The following is an 18,814-nucleotide window of genomic DNA, read 5'->3' as shown; positions in this document are numbered from 1 at the left end:
TGAGATCCTGCTGCTGGTCCTGCCTGGTGTTTCTCAAGGGGACAAGGGGTGTTGGTGCCCTTCACCAGACAAAGGGAGCCAATGCAGAGCTTCCCCTGGGAATTCCCCAGCTTTAGGGCTGGCTGTGTCCCTGCTGTAAGAAATTGGTCCTGGTCATTCAGGGCTTATGGGTAGTGTGATGGAGGGGGAGGGATGGGTGCATTGGCAGGTCCTGGAGCAATAGGACTGTCTCAGGCATAACTCAGGCCCCATCAATGGAATGCAGAAGTTGTTCTGTGTTGCCCTGGTAGGATGTGGCTTGGTTCTCACTTTCCAGTTGCCAGTGGGGAAACTGAGGCACAGAGCAGAGAAGTGACTGAGACAGTGAAATAGTGACTTGGGTCTTTCTCTCCTGGGCCCTACAACAGTGAACAAGACCCCAGGGGTCCAGCTCCTAATGCCCTGCTCAGGCCCCAGGGCTCTCTCCCATTGCTTTGGGTGGTGAAAGCTCAGAAAGAGCAACGAGAGGGATGATACCCACAAGGCTGTGGCAGGGAAGAAAACCAGCTAAAACCTCTCTTCTTGCAGGCCCAGGCTGGTGCTGAGCCCGTGCCCATCCCATCCAGCCTGGCTGCAGACCCCTCTCTGACCACCCTTGTTCACTCAATGGAACATTGAGAGCTCCCAAACCCCCCGTTCCGCTCCGGTTTCATTCTGGACAACACCCGCGCTGTGCTTCTGCTCTTCCCCTCTGCTGCAGCGCCGGGGCTGTGCAGAGCAGTGCTGGGCCTCACACACCCCGAGGGTGTCCCGCAGCCAAGCACAGCCCCGCGGTGTCCCCGCAGCCAGGATGCGGAACGGGCTGTGTGGGGAGCTGCCTGCAGGGGCAGCTCTGCGCTAAGCACTGCGCACTGGGCTGGGTGGGCGGGTGTGACCGGAGCGCAATCACTGCTCCATCAGTCACTGCTCCATCAGTCACTGCTCCATCAATCACTGCTTCATCACTGCTTCATCAATCACTGCTCCATCACTGCTCCATCACTGCTCCATCAATCACTGCTCCATCAATCACTGTTCCATCACTGCTCCATCACTGCTCAATCTCTGCTCCATCACTGCTCAATCACTGCTCCGTCAATCACTGCTCCATCACTGCTCAATCACTGCTCCATCACTGCTCAATCAATCACTGCTCAATCTCTGCTCCATCACTGCTCCATCAATCACTGCTCCATCAGTGCTCCATCAGTGCTCTGTCACTGCTCAATCACTGCTCAGTCACTGCTCCCTCACTGCTCAGTCACTGCTCAATCAGTCACTGCTCCCTAACTGCTCAGTCACTGCTCCCTCACTGCTCAGTCACTGCTCAATCAGTCACTGCTCCCTAACTGCTCAGTCACTGCTCCCTCACTGCTCAGTCACTGCTCAATCAATCACTGCTCCATCACTGCTCAGTCACTGCTCCCTCACTGCTCAGTCACTGCTCAATCAATCACTGCTCCCTCACTGCTCAGTCACTGCTCCATCACTGCTCAGTCACTGCTCAATCAATCACTGCTCCCTCACTGCTCAGTCACTGCTCCATCACTGCTCAGTCACTGCTCTATCACTGCTCAATCACTGCTCCATCAATCACTGCTCCATCACTGCTCCCCTTGCCCAGTGAGAAATCAGGTTTAATGTGTGGCTAGCAAACAGAGCGGAGAAAGATGCTCCCCATCCTGGGTCCTTGAGGGCTTTGACTGTTTTGGATCTCCCATAAGTCATAGAATCATGGAATGGTTTGTGTTGGAAGGGACCAGCTCCAATCCCCTGCTATGGGCAGGGACCCCTTCCACTGGAGCAGGGTGCTCCAAGCCCCATCCAGCCTGGCCTTGAACACTGCCAGGGATGGGGCAGCCACAGCTTCTCTGGGCACCCTGTGCCAGCGCCTCAGCACCCTCACAGGAAGAGCTTCTGCCTAAGAGCTCATCTCAGTCTGCCCTCGGGCAGGTTCAAGCCATTCCCCTTGGCCTGTCCCTACAGGCCCTTGTCCAAAGCCCCTCTCCAGGTTTCTTGTAGCCCCTTGGAATTGGGTGAGCTGTAAGGTCCTTTTCCCCCCCAAACCATTCTGTGATTCAATGATTTTGGTGCAGAGTTTAGCCAGAGCCCTCAGCTGAGACTGGGGAAGGAGCTGCTCTTTCACATGGGATGTAGGAAGAAATTAGGACACCACCAGTGCAGTGGGTTGTGTGTGACACTGTTTATTGTACCAGCCATGGCCCCGTGCTGTGGGTACAGGGGTGCTGCAGAGGCATCTGTCCTGCAGCAACGTGCAATCACTGCGATGCGCTCAACGGAGATGTGCCAAGAGGCTGTTGGCAACTGCCTGGGGGCTCAGAGCTGGGGACTGGAGTGGTGCTGCTGGCAGTGGCTGGGGCCAGAGCCTGGCCTCCCAAAGCAGGACGGTGCATCCCGAAGCAGGATGGGGCAGGACATGGTGTGGATGTGCAAGAGGGTGATGGGAATGTGTGTCTGAGGCCGGAGCATCCCCCCTGCTGTGCTCACAGGGGACGTGGCACCCACAGAGCTGGCTCTAGTAGCTGTGGTGTGGCATGACCGGTGTCAGGCAGGTAAGGGACAAGCTCCTGTGTGAGTTCAGTAACTACAAAGCCAAGTCCTGCTTGTTGTAGTTAAATGGGAGCCAATGCCCTTGTTTCTAGGACCTACCCCCACTGTGTGTGGAGTGCATTGCTGTGAGACAGGGGGAGATGCTGTTAGAGAGAGGTGGCTTATGAAACTAAAAGGTTCGAGGAGCTTTAGCTTTGGTGGCATGGGGAGGAGTGAGAGGCCACCCCAAAGGCAGTATAACCACTTAAATGCTGCAGCCAAGCATCCCTCAGTGCAACCAGCGTGTTTGTCACCACATCTGCAAATCCAGGTATCACATACCCATGGCTCAGGCTGTTCGCCTGCACCTCCCCAGCTGATGGGGAAAGCTCAAAGCTGCCTTCCTCTGAAAGCCACCTCCCCGAACACCTCAGACACGCACAGGGCAGGGCTGGAGCAGGCAGAAGGATTTAGGGATGCTGGTAGAATGGCTGGGCTGGTGGCGGCTGGGTTACAAGCTGCTGTGAGAATACTTCCCCCTCCTGCCAAGTGTCCGATAGGCACATCCCAAAGGCTGTGAGTGCAGATCCTCTTGGGGTGACACACCTGGAGAGGAGGATGGCGATGGGAGTGTCTGAATGGGGGAGTCTTTCAAATCCTGGCTTGGTTTCTGCGTGTAGGTAACAGAGATGTGAACTGGGGTGTTGGGAAGACAGTGGAGGCAGCCTGGGGTGGATTCCCATCCTCTGCCCCATGGCTGTTGGCTTGAGTTCAGGAGAAAGTGCTTTGGCCTCGTGGGGCTCCAGGTGCCGGTGGGTGCTGTGGTCATGCTGGGGCTCTGGTTCTCCTAGGAGCACTCCTCGGTGGGCAGGGAGCTGAGCTTTGGCTGGGCACCACTGGAGACAGCTTCTGCTTCTGGTGTCACTGGGTCATCACTGTGGCTTCTGGGGGGCAGCGCCTTTGGGCTGCCTCCGTTTGCCTTCATCTCCCCGTTGGTGCTGCCTGCTTTTCTTGCAAAGAGCTTGGAGTTTCTCAGGGTGCTGGCAGAGACTGCAGGGGGGTGGAGGGGGGGGAAAGGAAGGGAGGGGTCAGAAACCTTTCATCCCCCCTCGGCTTTCCCAGGCTGTGGGGATAAAACCACTTACGGTGCTTTGGTCTGGAGTGGACGCTGCTGATGACTGTGGGTATCGGTTGCTCCATGCTGTGAATGCAAGGACAGAGTGTGAGGACACATTGACAGTGCTACAGAGGTAAAGAGGATGGGAGTGTGGCCCCCGTGAGCCTTAGGTGTCACTCAGCTGCATCTGGGCAAAGCACCATGTAGAGAGGTGCTGGGACCCTCCAGTGTGTGTGTGTGGGGGGTCTAAGAAAAGCTTTAGGGCCTGGAATAGGGCTGAACTCTATGGGGACTGCTGGGATTTGTTCTTTTGTTGATCAAACCTTCAATACCAGACTCAAAAGCTTGGGATGGCTGCTTTCTCCCTACATGTTTGGGTGCATCCCTTCCTCTCCTCAGGCACAAAGAAGCCCAGTTTACCTGCTCTCCTCCCCTTCCATCAGCTTCCTGTAAGTTAGGATCTCCACATCCAGTGCTAGCTTGATGTTCATCAGCTCCTGATACTCCTTCACCAGATGAGCCATGTCCTCCTTGCTCTTCTGTAGGGCTTCTTCTAGCTTGACCAGTTTGGCTTTGGCATCCTTGAGGGCCATCTCGCCATGCTCTCCCGCTTCTTTGATGTGCTCCTCTAAGTAAAGGCACTGGTTCCGTGAAGGAAAGGGGTGGGAAGTGTTAGGTGTGTTGGAGTTTGACCTGTGCACCAGTCCTGTCACCCAGCCCGGGCCATACCTGGCTCTTTTGGGACACGATGCAGGACCTCAGCTTCTGGATCTGGATGTTCAGGTCTGCGATCTCCCGGCGGCTGTCCAGGAGGTGACCCCCATAGGTGCCTGACTGGATGCTGCCTTCATTCAGCTGCAGGTGGTGTGGAATGGTGGGGGGGGGTTATCTCCTGTGCTCTAGCAAAGGGGTCTGCAAGGTTCCCACTGCTCATACGGAGAAGCACCCAATGGGGTTTGGGAAGGATGTGGGGCTGTTCTCTCCTGTTCTGGCTGGAGCTGGGCCAGGTCGCACACACTGTCTCTTATTAGGGTTAATCACATTCCTGCTCTGTTTGGAGGAGGCATCACTGGAATGTCATTTGCATCTTAGGTGGGACAAGCTGCCACTGGGAGATGTCCCTGCCTTTTCCCACTGACAGCATGGGCAGCCCAGAGCAATGAAACTGCCAATTTACACACCTGAGTGAGGAGGAGTTGGTCTGGGTGAGCACCGGGTCCCTCCCTCCAACCCAGCTTTGCTCTGTCCCTCCACAGCTTGCTGATCCCTGTAGTTTCGAGGCTGCTCTCCCTCCCTCTTCTCTCCTCACCTCTCCCCAGTACCCATCAGATAAGGAGCCAGATACCTTTCTCCTGGTGAGTGCTTCAGCCTCCTCCCAGCTCCGAAGAGCCAGAGCCTCATACTGGGCCCTCACTTCTTCCACAATCCTGCTCAGGTCCAGCTTGCACGCATTGTCAATTCCCAGGACAACAGAGATGTCCTTGATTTCTGTCAGCAGCTCCTCCAGTTCCTGAATAGCAAAGAGAGAATGGGGCTGAGATGCCAGGTAGCCAACAGAGTGAGCACGAGTGAGCTGGACCCTGACTGAGCTGCTCTGTGTAGCTTGGGAAAGCATCCTCCATGTGCAGTGGGGAGGGGGGGGAGATTCCCAGGCTTTGGAAGCTGCTGTTGCTTCATCCAGGGAACCCAGACTCAGGTTTGGGACCTTTGGGTACAACCTGTTAAAAAGAGTCTGACAAAACTCATCGGTACTGGATGCAGGGCAGGGTAATTGAACTGATGGAATCATGGAATGATTTGGGTTGGAAGGGACTTTAAGATCATCCAGCTCCAATCTCTGCCACGGCCAGGGACCCCTTCCACTGGAGTAGCTTGCTCCAAGCCCCTGTGTCCAACTTGGCCAGGGATGGGGCATCCAAATCTTCTCCATTCAACCCATTCCAGTGTCCCAGCACCCTCACAGGGAAGAGCTTCTGCCTTATCTCCAACCCAAACTCCCCCTGTTCCAGTCTGAACCCATCACCCCTTGTCCCATCGCTCCAGTCCCTGATGCAGGTCCCTCTCCAGCATCCTCATAGCCCCCTTCAGCCACTGGAAGCTGCTCTGAGGTCTCCACGCAGCTTCTCTGCTCCAGCCCCAATGTTCTCAGCCTGGCTCCTATGGGAGCTGCTCCAACCCCTGAGCATCCCCGTGGCCTCCTCTTAGGAGGAGGATGTTGGTTTGCATCCCCCTTGTTGCTCCACCAGCTCCATGTCCTTATGTTGAGGACACCAGAACTGCACCCAGTGCTGCAAGTGGGGGCTCAGCAGAGCAGGGGGGTGATCGTGCTGCAGTATCTGTCAGTGCTCAGGGAGTGGGCACTGTGTCTTGGGCAAGAGCTAGGGCAGTGTGAATCACTGCAGGCTGGTGCTGCTGGAAAGGTGCCTTTGCTCAGTTCTGCTCGAGTATCTTATATAATATCTAATATTATAATAAATAATATATAATATATGTATATAATATATATCTATATATATTATATGTTTGGGTGGCATGGTTTAGTGTGAGGGGTCCCTGCCCATGGCAAGGGGGTTGGAACTGGATGATCTTAAGGTCCTTTCCAACCCTAACTATTCCATGGTTCTATGGCTCTATCTGCGAGGCTGTGCCTGCCACTTGTGTTGTTAGAGTCTGCTTTGTGTCTTGTTAGAGCAGGGGGAATAAGGACCCTGCTCTGAGCCCATCCATCACTAGCAAACCTATTCCACTGCCCAAAGCTGCTCGCGTGTGCTGGGGGAGCTCGACCCAGCACGGGGGAGGCAGGAATGTGCACGCACAAGCTGCAGCATCACTGACAGGGGTATTTGCTCTTGATAGCTGGAGCCAAACAATGCTGAATGCAGACTGCCCTCAGTGAACCTGGAAAGGGCCGTTAATCCCTGCCCTCCTGGGTGGTTTGTATCCAGGCAAGACGTGACTGGCTGTTGAGCAGAGCGGGGACACAGGCACCCGGCAGCGATGTCCCTGTTATCTCTGCAGTGCTTCTGATGTGCCCAGGGTTGAAAGGGAGCGGCCCGGCTCCCTGCTCAGCTCTTCCCTTTCATCTTAATGGGTTTGTTCTTCCCTTTTGTGCCGAGGGCTCTGATCTTCAACAGAGGTATTTGTGTTCCTTGCTTACCTGGCCTTCCCCTGGCTGGGGAAACAAAGGGCACCCTGACACGGTGATTCATGAATAACAGGGAAATACCCCCTCACTCTCCCCAGGAGCAGGATGAGGGGAGATTTCCCCACTGGTGTTCAATCCTTGAGCCTCTTTATTAATCCCGGAGCACGTCAGTAGTGTATGAGAAGATGCACGTTTTTTGCAAGTATTGAGCATCCTCTGCCAGGGGAAGAAGAAGAGAACCTGATGGGTTCTTAATGGGGTTCCTACCAACACACTGTGGGCAAGGCTGCTCAGAAGGGCTTCCCTTTTTTGCCCTTCCAGTGTGTGCCTGTACATTGATGTCAGTCCCATCAACAGGCACAGGGGAGCAAACGACCTGAAAACAAAGCTATGGAGAGGAGAGAGCAGAGGGATTTTCCTTGCAGGAAGCAGGGATGCAGGTCCTGGGGCCTCTCCGTGCCTCAGTTTCCACAAGAGGAATGTGAATATTCCTCTGCCAAGCGTTTGAATTGTTTGTATTGGTAGAACTCAGACAAATTATGAGTGTTCCCAGCACTGCTGAGCCTGCTTGGCCACATTCTATAGGCTCTGAGTAAGTGGCTGTAATCGCTTCTCCCTGTTTGAGGAGATAGAGGCACGCTGCAGCCTCTGCCTTGGGCTGAAGGGCTGTATCCTTCCCCTTGGTGAAACCACACCTGGCTGCACACCCCTCCTCTGAGGGGACCTGGAGTGTGTTGGGTTGTGTCTGTTAGAGGGGAGAGGTGTTGGAGCTGTGGGGCAGGAGGGCATCCTGATCCCCTTTCAAATGGAGCTGGTTATCTAAGGGAAGGGGATTCGCTCATGAGCCCCTGCCTTAAGCATCTCATGGTTGGCTGCAGCACCACACACCCTGTGTGCTCCCTGGCCACCCTCCCAGGTGCAGCTTTACCTGCTCGTAGATGGTCTTCTTCAGTTCCATCAGCTCTTGGAGCCCATTGAGTTTAACCTCCAGCTCCGTTCTGTGCAAGGTGCTCACATCCAAATCCTACAGGATGACGGAAGGGCATTAATGGACAGCTTGAGCTTGGAGCGAGGAGCCTTTCCCACCTCTCCCCCTGTGTGTTTGTTGTGAAACCTCTCTCCTGCTGTGCGAGGAGGCTCCTTTGTGGACCTTTCCCTCTGCAGTGTCTCTGAGTGGGTGCTTGGGGGAAGCCTCAGCGGGGCAGGGTGGAGAAGGAAGCCGGCAGGGCTGGTCCCCAGCCGCTCAGCCTTGGGTCACCACAAAGAGCCCAGGTTATTGAGAGCCCTGATGCTGCCCTGCCTGGCCTGGAGTGTGCCAGGGACAACCTGCAATTAGCCACGATGCTCATCTATGGGGAGCGTTTCCTCTGCTACTGCCGCGCCGCATTCCTGCCCCTGGGGTCCGAGCTCTCACGGGAAGGCTGCGGACAAAGCCTCCCCTTCCAGCTGATGCCACTGCAGCTACTGCTGGGGCTGGATGTTTCTGCAGGGCGCGGCCATGCAGCAGGGAACAAAAGCAAACACATCCATCACTTCCCAGCCTTTCCCAACCCGTGATGTCACCCGGAGGGAAAACAGGCCAGGGAGGGGAGGTGGTGCCTTGGCAGGTCCTGGGGTGCAGACCCCACCGTGGCCAGGGCTCAGTGCAGTGTTTGGGTATGGTCTGACCCCCAAGTGCTTCCATCCCGAGCCTTGGGGCTCTTGTGGAGCTGTGATGGCCCAGGCTGTTCACCTTTCCTATTGAGGTGCTCTGTTCACCATCTGCTGCCCTCCTAACCCCACCAAACACCTGGGGTCCAAAGCCTTAGTCCGGAGCCTGCCTTAGCTGTGTCTGGACCACGTTGCTTCCCCAAGCTCTTCAGTGACTACACAGAGCCGGTGTAAAGCCTGGCTGGATGGGAAGCTCCTCCTGCCACTGACCTTTTTGAGCTCCATGAAGGTGTATTCCATGCCGCTGCAGAGGCGGATTTCATCCTCGTACCTAAGGAGAGTGGGAAAAGCAGTAAGGAATTGCAGAGGGTGAAAGCCCTGCGATGCTTCAGGTTGTCCCGCTGGCCCCTAAAAGCATTATCAAAGCTTTCTGTGATGTCCCACCTCCCTGTGCTCCTTGTCCTTGTGTGGGCATCTTGGACAAGAGAGAGGGGAAGGACCACGAGCACTTTAAGGGTGAGGAGCCCCAGAGTAGAGAGGAGGCAGCTTTAATTCTACTGTACTTTGAGGGCACAGCAGCCTCAGGTTACCTCACTTTTGCCACAGAGAGAGGAGGCAGAAGGTGGGTTGTGGTGAGGCTGCAGCCCGGACTAAAGGCTCGCAACCTTTCACCCTAAGCTGCTGCCTCCTGTTCCTATCGGGCATCCTCAGCATTTCATTTCCCAGCTCCAGGAGTCTTCTCAAGGGTGAAAAGTGCCCTGTGGGAATTGCAGGAATACTGGGTGGGTGTCATGACTGATCCCGAATGGAGTGGGAATTGTGAAGAGCGCAGGACCTGGCAAACAGTGCCCATGGAGAGGAGGGAACAAACCGGGATGGGACAGGGCCAAGCATCCATCAGAGGAACCAGCCCGCAGGTGGTTCAAACAGGGTTGATAAGGTAGGACCAGGGGAGCACAGAGCTAGGCCAGGGGCATTTCCTGATGGCCAGCAGCAGGGATGAGGGGAGCGTAGGGAATACCCAACCCTTGGTGGCGTTGGGATGAGCGTGTGGCCAGTGCTGGTGCTGCCCAGGAAGCCACAGGGTCTCTTTGGGGCCTGGTGGTGACCAGGTCGGTTCCTTTGCCATCCGGCAGCACGTGCAGTGGGGTTTGGTGTCTCCCATGGATATGTTTGGGAAGCATTGGCTCTTTGGCCAAGGCCAGGGCAGGTCCCAGCTCTTCCATGAGACCTCAGGCTCCTTTTAGCCTGATGCGCACGTGGTGTTTCCAGGCTGTGAGTGAAAGCTCTCAGTGTCACCAAATGGATCTGGGGAAAGCTGAGTCCTTTGGGAACGAGGTAAAGTGGCAGCTCCTAACAGGGGGATGGTGAGAAAATGGGGAATGACTATGGAATGACAGCCATGGTCCGTTCTTCGGTTCATTCCAGTTCCTCCCAAACTGCCGTATGAACCTTTAGGAGAAAGAGGAGCAGAAAGAGGAGAAGGTGTTGGGAATGCAGCACAGGGAACCTCAGCAAAGGGCAGGGGGGAAGTCCTGCTCAGGAGCTGACCTGAAACAGGAAAACCAGCTCCCTGGAGCTGTTGCATCCTTGACAGGGGGGACGTGGCAGTCACAGGCTCTACACTTAGGCTCTTCTAAGGTTCCTCTTGAGCACATACCCCCTTGGTGTTAAGCCCAGCCTCTCTCTTGCCTGCTTTGCTAAGCCAGGAGCACGGCCAACAAGATTTACCTGTCTGGTTTCCCTGCTCCGAGCCAGAATGTGAGCAGCTCCGTACCCAGCTTAATTACAGCCTGCCACTCGCCCTTCATCCTCACTGCACCTCAGCCCAATCCCGGTGCGTCCCAGCCTGCCGGAGCAGCCTCCCGCATTGCTGGGCACTGACATCATCCTGTGCCTTGGACAAACACAGCTCCTGCCTGAAAGGGAGCAAGCCCAGCCAGCCAAACACGCTCCCCGCACGGCTCTGGCTCCGGAGGGACCCGGCGGCCGGGCCCTGACTCACATGGGGATGGAGCATAAGGGCTAAATCCATCCCATCTCCATTGGTGCACCTGAGACGGGCGTCTGGGCGCCTTGGGGGCCATCCGTAGGGCAGGGAAGCAAAAGCAGAGGGGAAGCAGCTCTCAAGCAGGCTGTGCTCCTCTCTGCGTGTGCCTTCAAGACGACTTCAGGGTGAAGCTTCAGCGGTGGGATGTGGATCTGAGTCTCGCGGTGTGAAATGAAGGCAGTTTTCCCCTTGTGGAATGAGGAAATGGGGCAGGAAGTAGCTGGAAACCACCTTTAAGTTGAGGGGTTCTGTCTGGTTTTCATGTCCAAGGTCTGACCAGCGCAACCCCTGGGTCTGAGACACGGACCCTCCAATGTCTGTGTGCCCCACACCAGAGGCACCAGTTCCCTGCTTCTCATTCAGGTGGGTGTTTGCATGTGCGAATCACACGCGTTGAGCTCCCACACGTGTGCAGGTGTGCACCTCTGGGCAGTCATGCGTATGCAGGTCCATTCAGGATCTGAGTTTTAGCTTGACTCCCTAAAGAAGCAGGGGTATTGACCATGTGCAGCCTCCAACCCACTTTCCTCTCCCCTCTCCTTCTTCTCTGCGTTTGGAATTGCTCCCAGTGGCAACCTGGTTTGGGAAGGAGCTGCACGCATCCCAGCTCGCTCCATCTCCTGGGTGGGCTTTGGAAAGCAGCCCCTGGGGAGAGAAGATGAACGAGGGCCTGCAGAGGGGCACCGAGAGGCCCATTTTACATCTGGAGGCATCTGCTGGGCAGGAGCCTGCTGGGGTGGTCATGGAGCGTTCCTTCGGGAGCTCCGCAGCTTGGGTGAGAACATCCCCAGTTTCCTTTCCCACTGGAGTCACGGAGTTTTTCCTCCCCACCGACAACTTTCCCTTGGGAAAAGAAACCCTCGGAGGAGCTGGGAGCCTCCAAAATTTGCATGGTTTAAGCAGACCATTTGCTCCAGAAAAACAACTGGGCTGAGGCTTCGGGAGCAGGACTCAACAGAGCCGGGCTGGGCTGGGACGGGGCTGGACGCCTGCCTGGAGGAGCTCAGCACCAGCAGCGCTCTCCTCTGAATCACTGCCTGCTGGGAGCAGGTATCACAGTCACAGGGACCCGCTGAGTTAGGTGCCCCAGCACCCAGGGACAAGGTGGGATTTACCCCTTTACCTTAGGTCCCCCCCGGCAGCTCCTGCATGGGAGGAAGCAAAAGGGAAGGCTCCACAAATGAAGGGCTTTGAGGAGCAGGGTCATTCCCGAGCACTCTTTTCCCATGTCCCACAAAGCGGGAATGCTTCTCCAGACCGATAGCTGGGCCGGTCATAAGCCATTGTGGATTCTCTGCTGTCTAATATGGCACATGCTGCGTCCTTATCTGCTGGGTTCTGTTCCTTGAGTCAGCCTCTTTTATTAACTTCGAGGGATGGAGCATCCCTATCGTGTCTTATCCCATTGTCCAACCGAGTGGTAACTGCAAGGAATTCAAAGGGAAGGGGCAGACCCACCGCCTCTTTGTGTAAGCACCTTTATCCTTAAAGGACAGTGACTGATCCGTCATTTCTCCACCAGCCCAACCATTTTCCTGTCTGGCTTTTCCAGGGAATAAACCAAGTGCAGGGCCACAGAGCAGTTACTTCCTTAGGGAAGTGCAAGGAAGACCAAGTCTAAGCCTTTTTAGGGCAGGGAGTAAATGGCACAATCGCTATCGTGGCTTGGATCCAAGCTCAGGGTTGGGACCAGTCAGCAAAGCAAACAACAGCGAGCCCAAGTCTTGGAGCAAAACCAACATCCAAACAAAGAGCAGCCAGCCAGCCAGCCACCATGAGGGATTTAGGTATTTCTTGGCACCTGGGTGTGAGCGCATCACTTCTTGAAGGATGCTGAACATAATGATTTCAGCATAAGGTTAAAGGAACAGTTCCAGTTGCTGCTCCACCAGCAGCTGGATCTGTGAACTCGAGACATTTAACTGCTTTGTCTCCGTCAATCCATCTGTAAAGTGGATGTATTGGTCCTTCCCCTCACTTGCAGCACATTGAGTTTAATCAAAGTCTGCAAAGGGCTTTAAATCCTTGGCCTGAACTCTCTGGGGAGGGCACCATGAGTATTTCTGCATCACTTTGTACAGCAGGAAGGGGTTTGGGTTATTCCTACAGTGATGCCTGTCCCTGCCTCACTGTCCAAACCATCCTGCTTTGACATTGCCCATCCATGGCTCTGCCCCACCTGAACGTGGAAGACTCCAGAGCTCCTGTGTAGGCAGATGGGTGGAACTGGAGGGGAAAATCTCTCATTGTGGATTCATCTGTGGTATGCAAATGGCAGTGATAATAAGAAAAGCATTGTGTTGGTGAATGAGGCAGGGCACATCTCAAGTACTCTTATCTGAGCATCTCCAGGCTCTTGGCAGAGCGGTGATAAGCACATGGCAGCTGATGCTCCGCTCAACCTCCGGCTGCCTCAATGTGTCAAGAGGTTTTCTGGGCTGAAGTCTGACTGTTTGGTCAAAGCAGGGTTTTGCTGTCAGCGTGATGGGGCGAAGGGGGAAGGACGAGATGTTTGTGAGCACTAAATAGCATAGATCCATAAAACCATTTGGGGGAAAAGTCCTGCTTTGTGCTAACAGTAGGGAAATAACCATTTCTGTGTTTCAGAGGCTGTCATTCCTGATAACGCTGCTCCTGGCCCAAGGCATTCCTCATGCCTTGCACTCGTTGGTACTGTGCTTTTTAAGGGCTTCCCTTCATCTCTAGTTAACTGGGAAGGGGGTGGGATGCTGGCTTGGATGCACACTGCTGTGCACACCAAGCTAGGGATCGCTTGCTGGGAATGAGAGGCTGGGTTAAGTTAATCCCACACTCTGTGCCCACCAAAACCTTTAAAGCACATTCCCCCCCCCCCCCCCCCCGTAATACCCAGCTGGGAGACACCTACTTGCTCCGGAAGTTATCCATGGTGCTCAGGACCTTTGTCAGCTCTGACTCCAGGTTTTCCTGCTCATAGGTGAGCGCCTTCATCTCGTGGTTCATCTTGCTCATGTACTGATCGTAGATGGCCTTGATGTCTGACTCCGAGTGGGAATTGTCTTGATCCTTCAGGAAGTTCCACCTTGTCGTCAGGACCTTGTTCTGTTGCTCCAAGCACTGGACCTACAGGAGAGGGTTTGGAGATATTAGTAACACCAACAGCCAAAATCAAAGCTCCTGGCTGGGCAGGAGATATCGATCTGGAGACTTTCAGAGTAGTGAATCAGCAGGGAATCTGGGTGAGAATGAGAAAATGAGGTCTGAGGATGAGGTTCTGGGGACTTTAAGGGGTTTTACACAACACCTCCTCCTGGATTTCTTGACAGGACATGTTTGCATCAACATGAACAAGCACCTTCTATTAAATCACTGAAAAATAAGACCTGTTCAGTGCCAGTCCCCTTTGCCTTGAACATGCTGAAGCAAAGGCTGAAAATCCACTCCAGGTCATGCACTGATGTCCAGGGCGAATGAAAGTCACATTTCCTACCTCGGAGTGGCCCAAGCCAAGAGAACTCCTCTCCAATGTGCCGGATTACACCGCGGTGAAGCTTGAGCCATGAATCAGAGCCCAGGTTTGTATTGCAAAGCACCAGAGACAAGGCCTATGGGAACTGCAGAGAATAAGCAGCCTAATTACAGACTCCACGTGAGGTCTGCATGTGCCTGTCTGAGAGAGGATCCACCGGGTCCTCATCCAGCCACCGTCTGATGAAGCTGGCACTCTTGCTCGCAACGCTCACCACCTGAGCAGGGATGCTCAGGGTTTAACAGTTTTCATCTTCAAAGCTCCTGACTAACTTCAATTCATTATCTAATTGCTACCTCTCTCTTGTAATGCTCTCAACAGAGCTGAGCTCCTTCACTCACGTTCTGGCTGCTCACTGGGCCTTGCCTCCAACAGCTTCCTCCCCTGTCACGGAGGTGATTCAATGGGGATGCTGTTGTCTGTGTGGTGAGCAGTGGGGTGCAGATGCTATCAGGCCTGGACCTTCTGCTTTCCCTTTAACCTGTGGCACAAAGTGCATTGAAGAGGCAGCGTTCCCAGCTGCTGACACTGCACAGATGCACAGGGTGGGAGGCAGCAAACTCATACAATCCTTGGGGCTCAAAGGACCTTAGGATCTTCTGGTTGAACAGAGAGGGAAGCAGGAGCAGAGAGCAGCCAAGCAGAGCACGAGCTCACCGATGCTCAGTCAGTTTGCAGCTGAAAGGGATGCGAGTGTTGGGATCTTCCAGGTCTTGCTGTTAGAGATCTAGTCCTTTCTTCCTGATATCCTGAGGCATCCCACCAGCAGTCCAGTCTGCTGGCTGCCTGCTTTGTCCTGGCACGCTCTGTGTGCATGCCTGAGGCTGGGAACCAGGGAAGGATGCTGCAGGGAAGCCAGGAAGGGGCATCACAAGTGGCACAAGTAAGCGGTCTCCAGGGCTACCAGGAGCCAATTGGGCCATTTCTTCTCTCCATCTGCAGCATCTTGTGGGGCTGGGGTCAACCTGGGGGGTTGGCTGTAGGGAACAGCTTCCCTGTCGGGCTGGTAAGTGAATGCCTTGGCTGTTGTTCCAAATCCATCTTTGACCCCCAAATGAAGTCTGAGGTCCTGACCTTGCTCCTAATCCTTGGCTGCTCTTTTTCTCCCTCCCCAGACTCTTCAGTCTCTTTCCTGTCGCCACACCTTGCCCATCCACAAGGCTGTTACATCTTGGCTTCTTATACAGCATCCCTCTTATCCTTGCAGAGTCTTCTGACAGGAGCTTTGCAGCAGCAGAATCACCCAGACCTCACCTCATTGCCTGGAAAGGGATGCCTGAGTATAGAAATAGTGACCAGAGCTTGGTCCTCAGAGCCTCTGTGCTGCTCAGGGCTTCAAACAGGGGCTCCATGACTTGGCTTTTCCTTGTCTTCTACCCTGCACGTATCCAGATGGGAAATAAACACCAGGAGGTCTGGAGCATCCTGCTGGAAAACCATCAGCAGCAAACTCCCAAAGTCAGTGTGAGGTCAGTGACCTGAGGACCATCTAATTCCAAAGACACATTGTCTTCGAGGAGGAAGTGCCATTCCTTTCCTCTGGAATGAGGGCCTGAGGCAGAAGGCTGGAGTTTACCTCTTGATGTACCCCTTGAAGCTACAGCCTTCCAAGCTGCCAGCAGGAGCTGCCAGCCCTAAAATCAAAGCCACCCAGCTGAGGTGGAGTGTTAGCATCTTCTGTCCATCATGCTCTGTGATGCACGCTTACTGCAGGCCATCAGACCGGGTTTATCAGGGAAGCTGGAGGCTCTCTCCCTCCTTCCATCCCTATTTGCACGGGACAGGCTCGTGCCTGTGCTCTGCCTCATGTACAGGTTGTGCCATGCCCCTACCCCTGTCCTTTCTGCTGAGGGCTGGTTTCTGAGCAGGGTTAACATCCACACGAGCCCTGCTCTGGAGAGCCAAAGGACCAGCCCTGCAGCACGTACAACACAACCAGGGGGCTGCCGTGCCCCTCCATACAGAGGCAGCCCCCTGGTACCCTCTCTGCGCACACGGAGCCATGGCTGGCTCCCTGTGGGGAGATGCTGGTGGAGATGCTCCCCCCGGCCCAGTGTGAATTCAGGTCCTCCACGAGGCAAACCCAAGCCATATAAAAGGGAAGGCAAGGCATGGCAGCTTGGCACCGAGGGCCCGCGTTGTGGGGCGCAGTGAAGCAATCCTGCCGGGAGATTACCATCTGTTTACAGAGCACCAGGGCTCTGCACGAACCTGCCTCGGCTCGATGAGCTGTTCTCCTCGGAGAAACCCTTCTGCCTCCTCATGCATCTGCAGAGATGAAAGTGGCACTTTCCTGGCTGGGGAGCCACAGAGCAGGGAGTTGGGGCGGGGGGGTCTCCCTTGTGCAGCCGCCTTGCTTTGGGGGTGAGGTTCCACCTCTCTTGAGCCCTTCATCAGCATCACTGCCCGTGGCTGTTTGGCCACTCTGGGAGCCAAGGCCTGCTCCGTGGCCCTGGGGCTGGTGCTCAGGCAGGGTTGGGACCCTGAGGGCAGAGCTCTCCAGGGACCCTCAGGGTGATGGGTGCAGCAAAGGGGATGCTGCTGGCGCCCCTTCACCAGGAGATGATGCTGGCCCTTCGTAAAGCAGGAATAGCTAATTAGTCAATTAGGGTGATATTCAGAGCCTGGCAATACTTAGCTGAAGGCCTGGCTAAGTCTCATGAGAGACTGGTTAGTGTCTGCTTCCCCCCCACCGCCCTGGTCCCTGAGTTGCGCCGTGGTCCCCAGTAGCTCACCTTACCTTCTCAATGAGGGTCACAAACTGGTTGTTGAGCGACTTGATGTCCTCTTTCTCCTGCTGCCGCATGGCTTGGAAGTCCGTGTCGATGTCGAGGTGCACGGGGGCCAGAAGTCTCCCATCGATGGAGAAGGAGGAGTAAGAGGAGCATCTGTATCCACCGTCCCTGTAGCCATTGCTGGCCAAGCCGTTGGGGCTGCAGCGGCCCAGGCGATCCGGGGATGTGCCTCCTGCTTTCCCTGACAGCTCCCAGGAGGAGAGGGAGCCGCTGCTGAAGGCTGTGCAGGGGTTGGTCATGGCTCAGCTCGAGGGAAGGGGAAGGGAGGGATGAAGAGGAGATGAAGCTTTGCTGCTGCCGCCGCACAGGGAAGCAGAGCAGTGGCACGCCGAGGAGTTTGGCCGGCGTAATTCCCGTCTCCTCGGCTCGTGGGTTGGCTAATGAATTCCAGGCACCTGTTCTCCTATGTTCATTAAGCGGAGGAGGGTGTAACCGTTGATGTAATCCAGATCAACCTGTTGGCTTCTTTTTCTTCCCTTCCCCTCCTCTGTCTGTACCCTCCTTCCTTCGGGAGCTTGTTTGTGTGGTGAGGGCACAGGCAGCGCCGACAAATCACTCGCCCGTAATTCGCTGGGCCCCGAGCGCCGGCTTCCCGCAGCCTTACATGGTGAGGAGAGCACCCCAAGGCGCCGCGGGCGTGCGGGCAGGACGGCTCCGAGCGCGGCTGCTCGCTGCTGCTTGGCACCTGGAGCCTGAGCTCAGCCCCTGGCTGCTGTCCAGCCTCCGTGTGCAGTGAGGAGCCGTGATTTCGGCGCTTGTTACCGGTGCTTTTGGCAGGGATGCGTTTGAAATCACAGCGTCTGCGCTGGCTGAGGCTGGGAGCGGTGGTCGTGGTCTGCCTCTGAGCACACGGGCACATCGCGGGCGGGTTTGATGCTCTGGGTGGTTTAGGGATGGTGGATCTGCTTTTGAGACCCCCGTGTGTGGGGAGCAGGAGTCCTGAGGCTCCTCAGTCGTTTGGTCTGGCAACAGCAGAGACCTTCAGAGCCTCCAGACACCAAGCTGGAGTTCAGAAGTGTCCGAGTCCATCTTTGACTGTTCCATTCCCACTCCTCAAGAGCCCTTTAAAAGCTGGCATTGGAGACACCAAACCCCACTGTCTTCTAATGAAAACACAGGTAACACACCCTTAAATACCTGCTTGGACCTCGCTGGAAATCAGTGCTGGACATGGCTCTTGAAGGCATTTTCCTGCTCGGTCTCATGTGAAAAGTCAGGACAGAAGAACTCCCACTTCTGCCTCCTTTGGGCATCGTGGTGTTCTCAGGGAAGGAGATGGTTGTCCCTGGCTGGAATCTGGAATTCCAGCTGCATGGGAAAACTGCTGCTTGATGGTGTGGTTCTGCCCCAGACCAACTGGGAATTTCCCTGCCAAGTGCAGTGGCACAGACCTGCTTCAACAAGAAACGTGTCAGATGGGGCAGGAGGTTTTGTCTTCAGAAGGAAGATGACCCCTTCCAGCAGGGTTAACCTCTTCAAGCCTAGTGTGCTTCAATGGCACGTCCGTCTTCCCCAAACACCTTTCCAGGGAAGCCCTCTCCTGATGACCCATTTGAATACCACATGTGTCCCTCAATGTCCGTGTCAGGAGTTTCCAGGTTGTTTCCAGGATGAACCCAAACCCTATGGCTGGGATCTGGTGAAAGCCAGGGCTCCTGCAGGCGGAGGTGAGAGCATCCGTGTCCCCGTGGGCTGCTCTCCTGTGGCTTTGCGGCTGCAGGCACAGCAGTGTTCCTGATTAGCATCAGGTCATGGGGTCACCTGGCAGGTTCTGTGCTTCAGCTGGGGCTGAGGGCACTGGGGATGGCTCCCCGGGAAGGATCCCTCTGAGGGAAGGAGATGGAGGTGGAATTGCACTGGTTCAGTTTCCCGGCGGCTGGAGCAGAGCCCCGCGCCGAGTGGGGTGGGATGGTGCAGGATAAGATGTTGGAAGATGCCAGGAAGCTCTGCCGCAGGGAAAGCACTGCTGGTCACTGCATCT

The 18,814-nt window shown here is 55.3% G+C and overlaps 1 protein-coding gene across 1 annotated transcript; it reads right to left on the bottom strand.

Moving 5' to 3' along the window:
* Positions 1-2,222: 2,222 nt before the first annotated feature.
* Positions 2,223-17,482, bottom strand: KRT80 (keratin 80). Its single transcript, XM_062629129.1, has 9 exons — positions 16,779-17,482; positions 13,418-13,632; positions 8,751-8,811; positions 7,759-7,854; positions 5,031-5,195; positions 4,415-4,540; positions 4,106-4,326; positions 3,714-3,769; positions 2,223-3,618 (listed from the first exon to the last, which is right to left on the bottom strand). The coding sequence occupies exons 1-9, from the start codon at positions 17,070-17,072 to the stop codon at positions 3,416-3,418; spliced, it is 1,437 nt and encodes a 478-aa protein (XP_062485113.1). The 5' UTR covers positions 17,073-17,482; the 3' UTR covers positions 2,223-3,415.
* Positions 17,483-18,814: the final 1,332 nt, after the last annotated feature.

This window comes from Pezoporus occidentalis, unplaced genomic scaffold (assembly GCF_034315485.1).
Source record: "Pezoporus occidentalis ecotype Australia unplaced genomic scaffold, CSIRO_AGI_Poc_V1 ctg329, whole genome shotgun sequence".
NCBI lineage: Eukaryota > Metazoa > Chordata > Aves > Psittaciformes > Psittacidae > Pezoporus > Pezoporus occidentalis.
The sequence above is the reverse complement of the archived record's forward strand: the minus strand, read 5'-3'. Positions and strand labels throughout refer to the sequence as shown.

What these genes read in the sequence shown, in the direction of transcription:
- KRT80 (XM_062629129.1), bottom strand. Translation starts at nt 17,072, where the DNA reads ATGACCAACCCCTGCACAGCCTTCAGCAGCGGCTCCCTCTCCTCCTGG. An exon ending in CCTTCATGGAGCTCAAAAAG is followed by an intron (nt 7,855 to 8,750) that starts GTCAGTGGCAGG and finishes GTCATCCTGTAG; the next exon opens with GATTTGGATGTGAGCACCTT. An exon ending in AGAAGACCATCTACGAGCAG is followed by an intron (nt 5,196 to 7,758) that starts GTAAAGCTGCAC and finishes TTTGCTATTCAG; the next exon opens with GAACTGGAGGAGCTGCTGAC.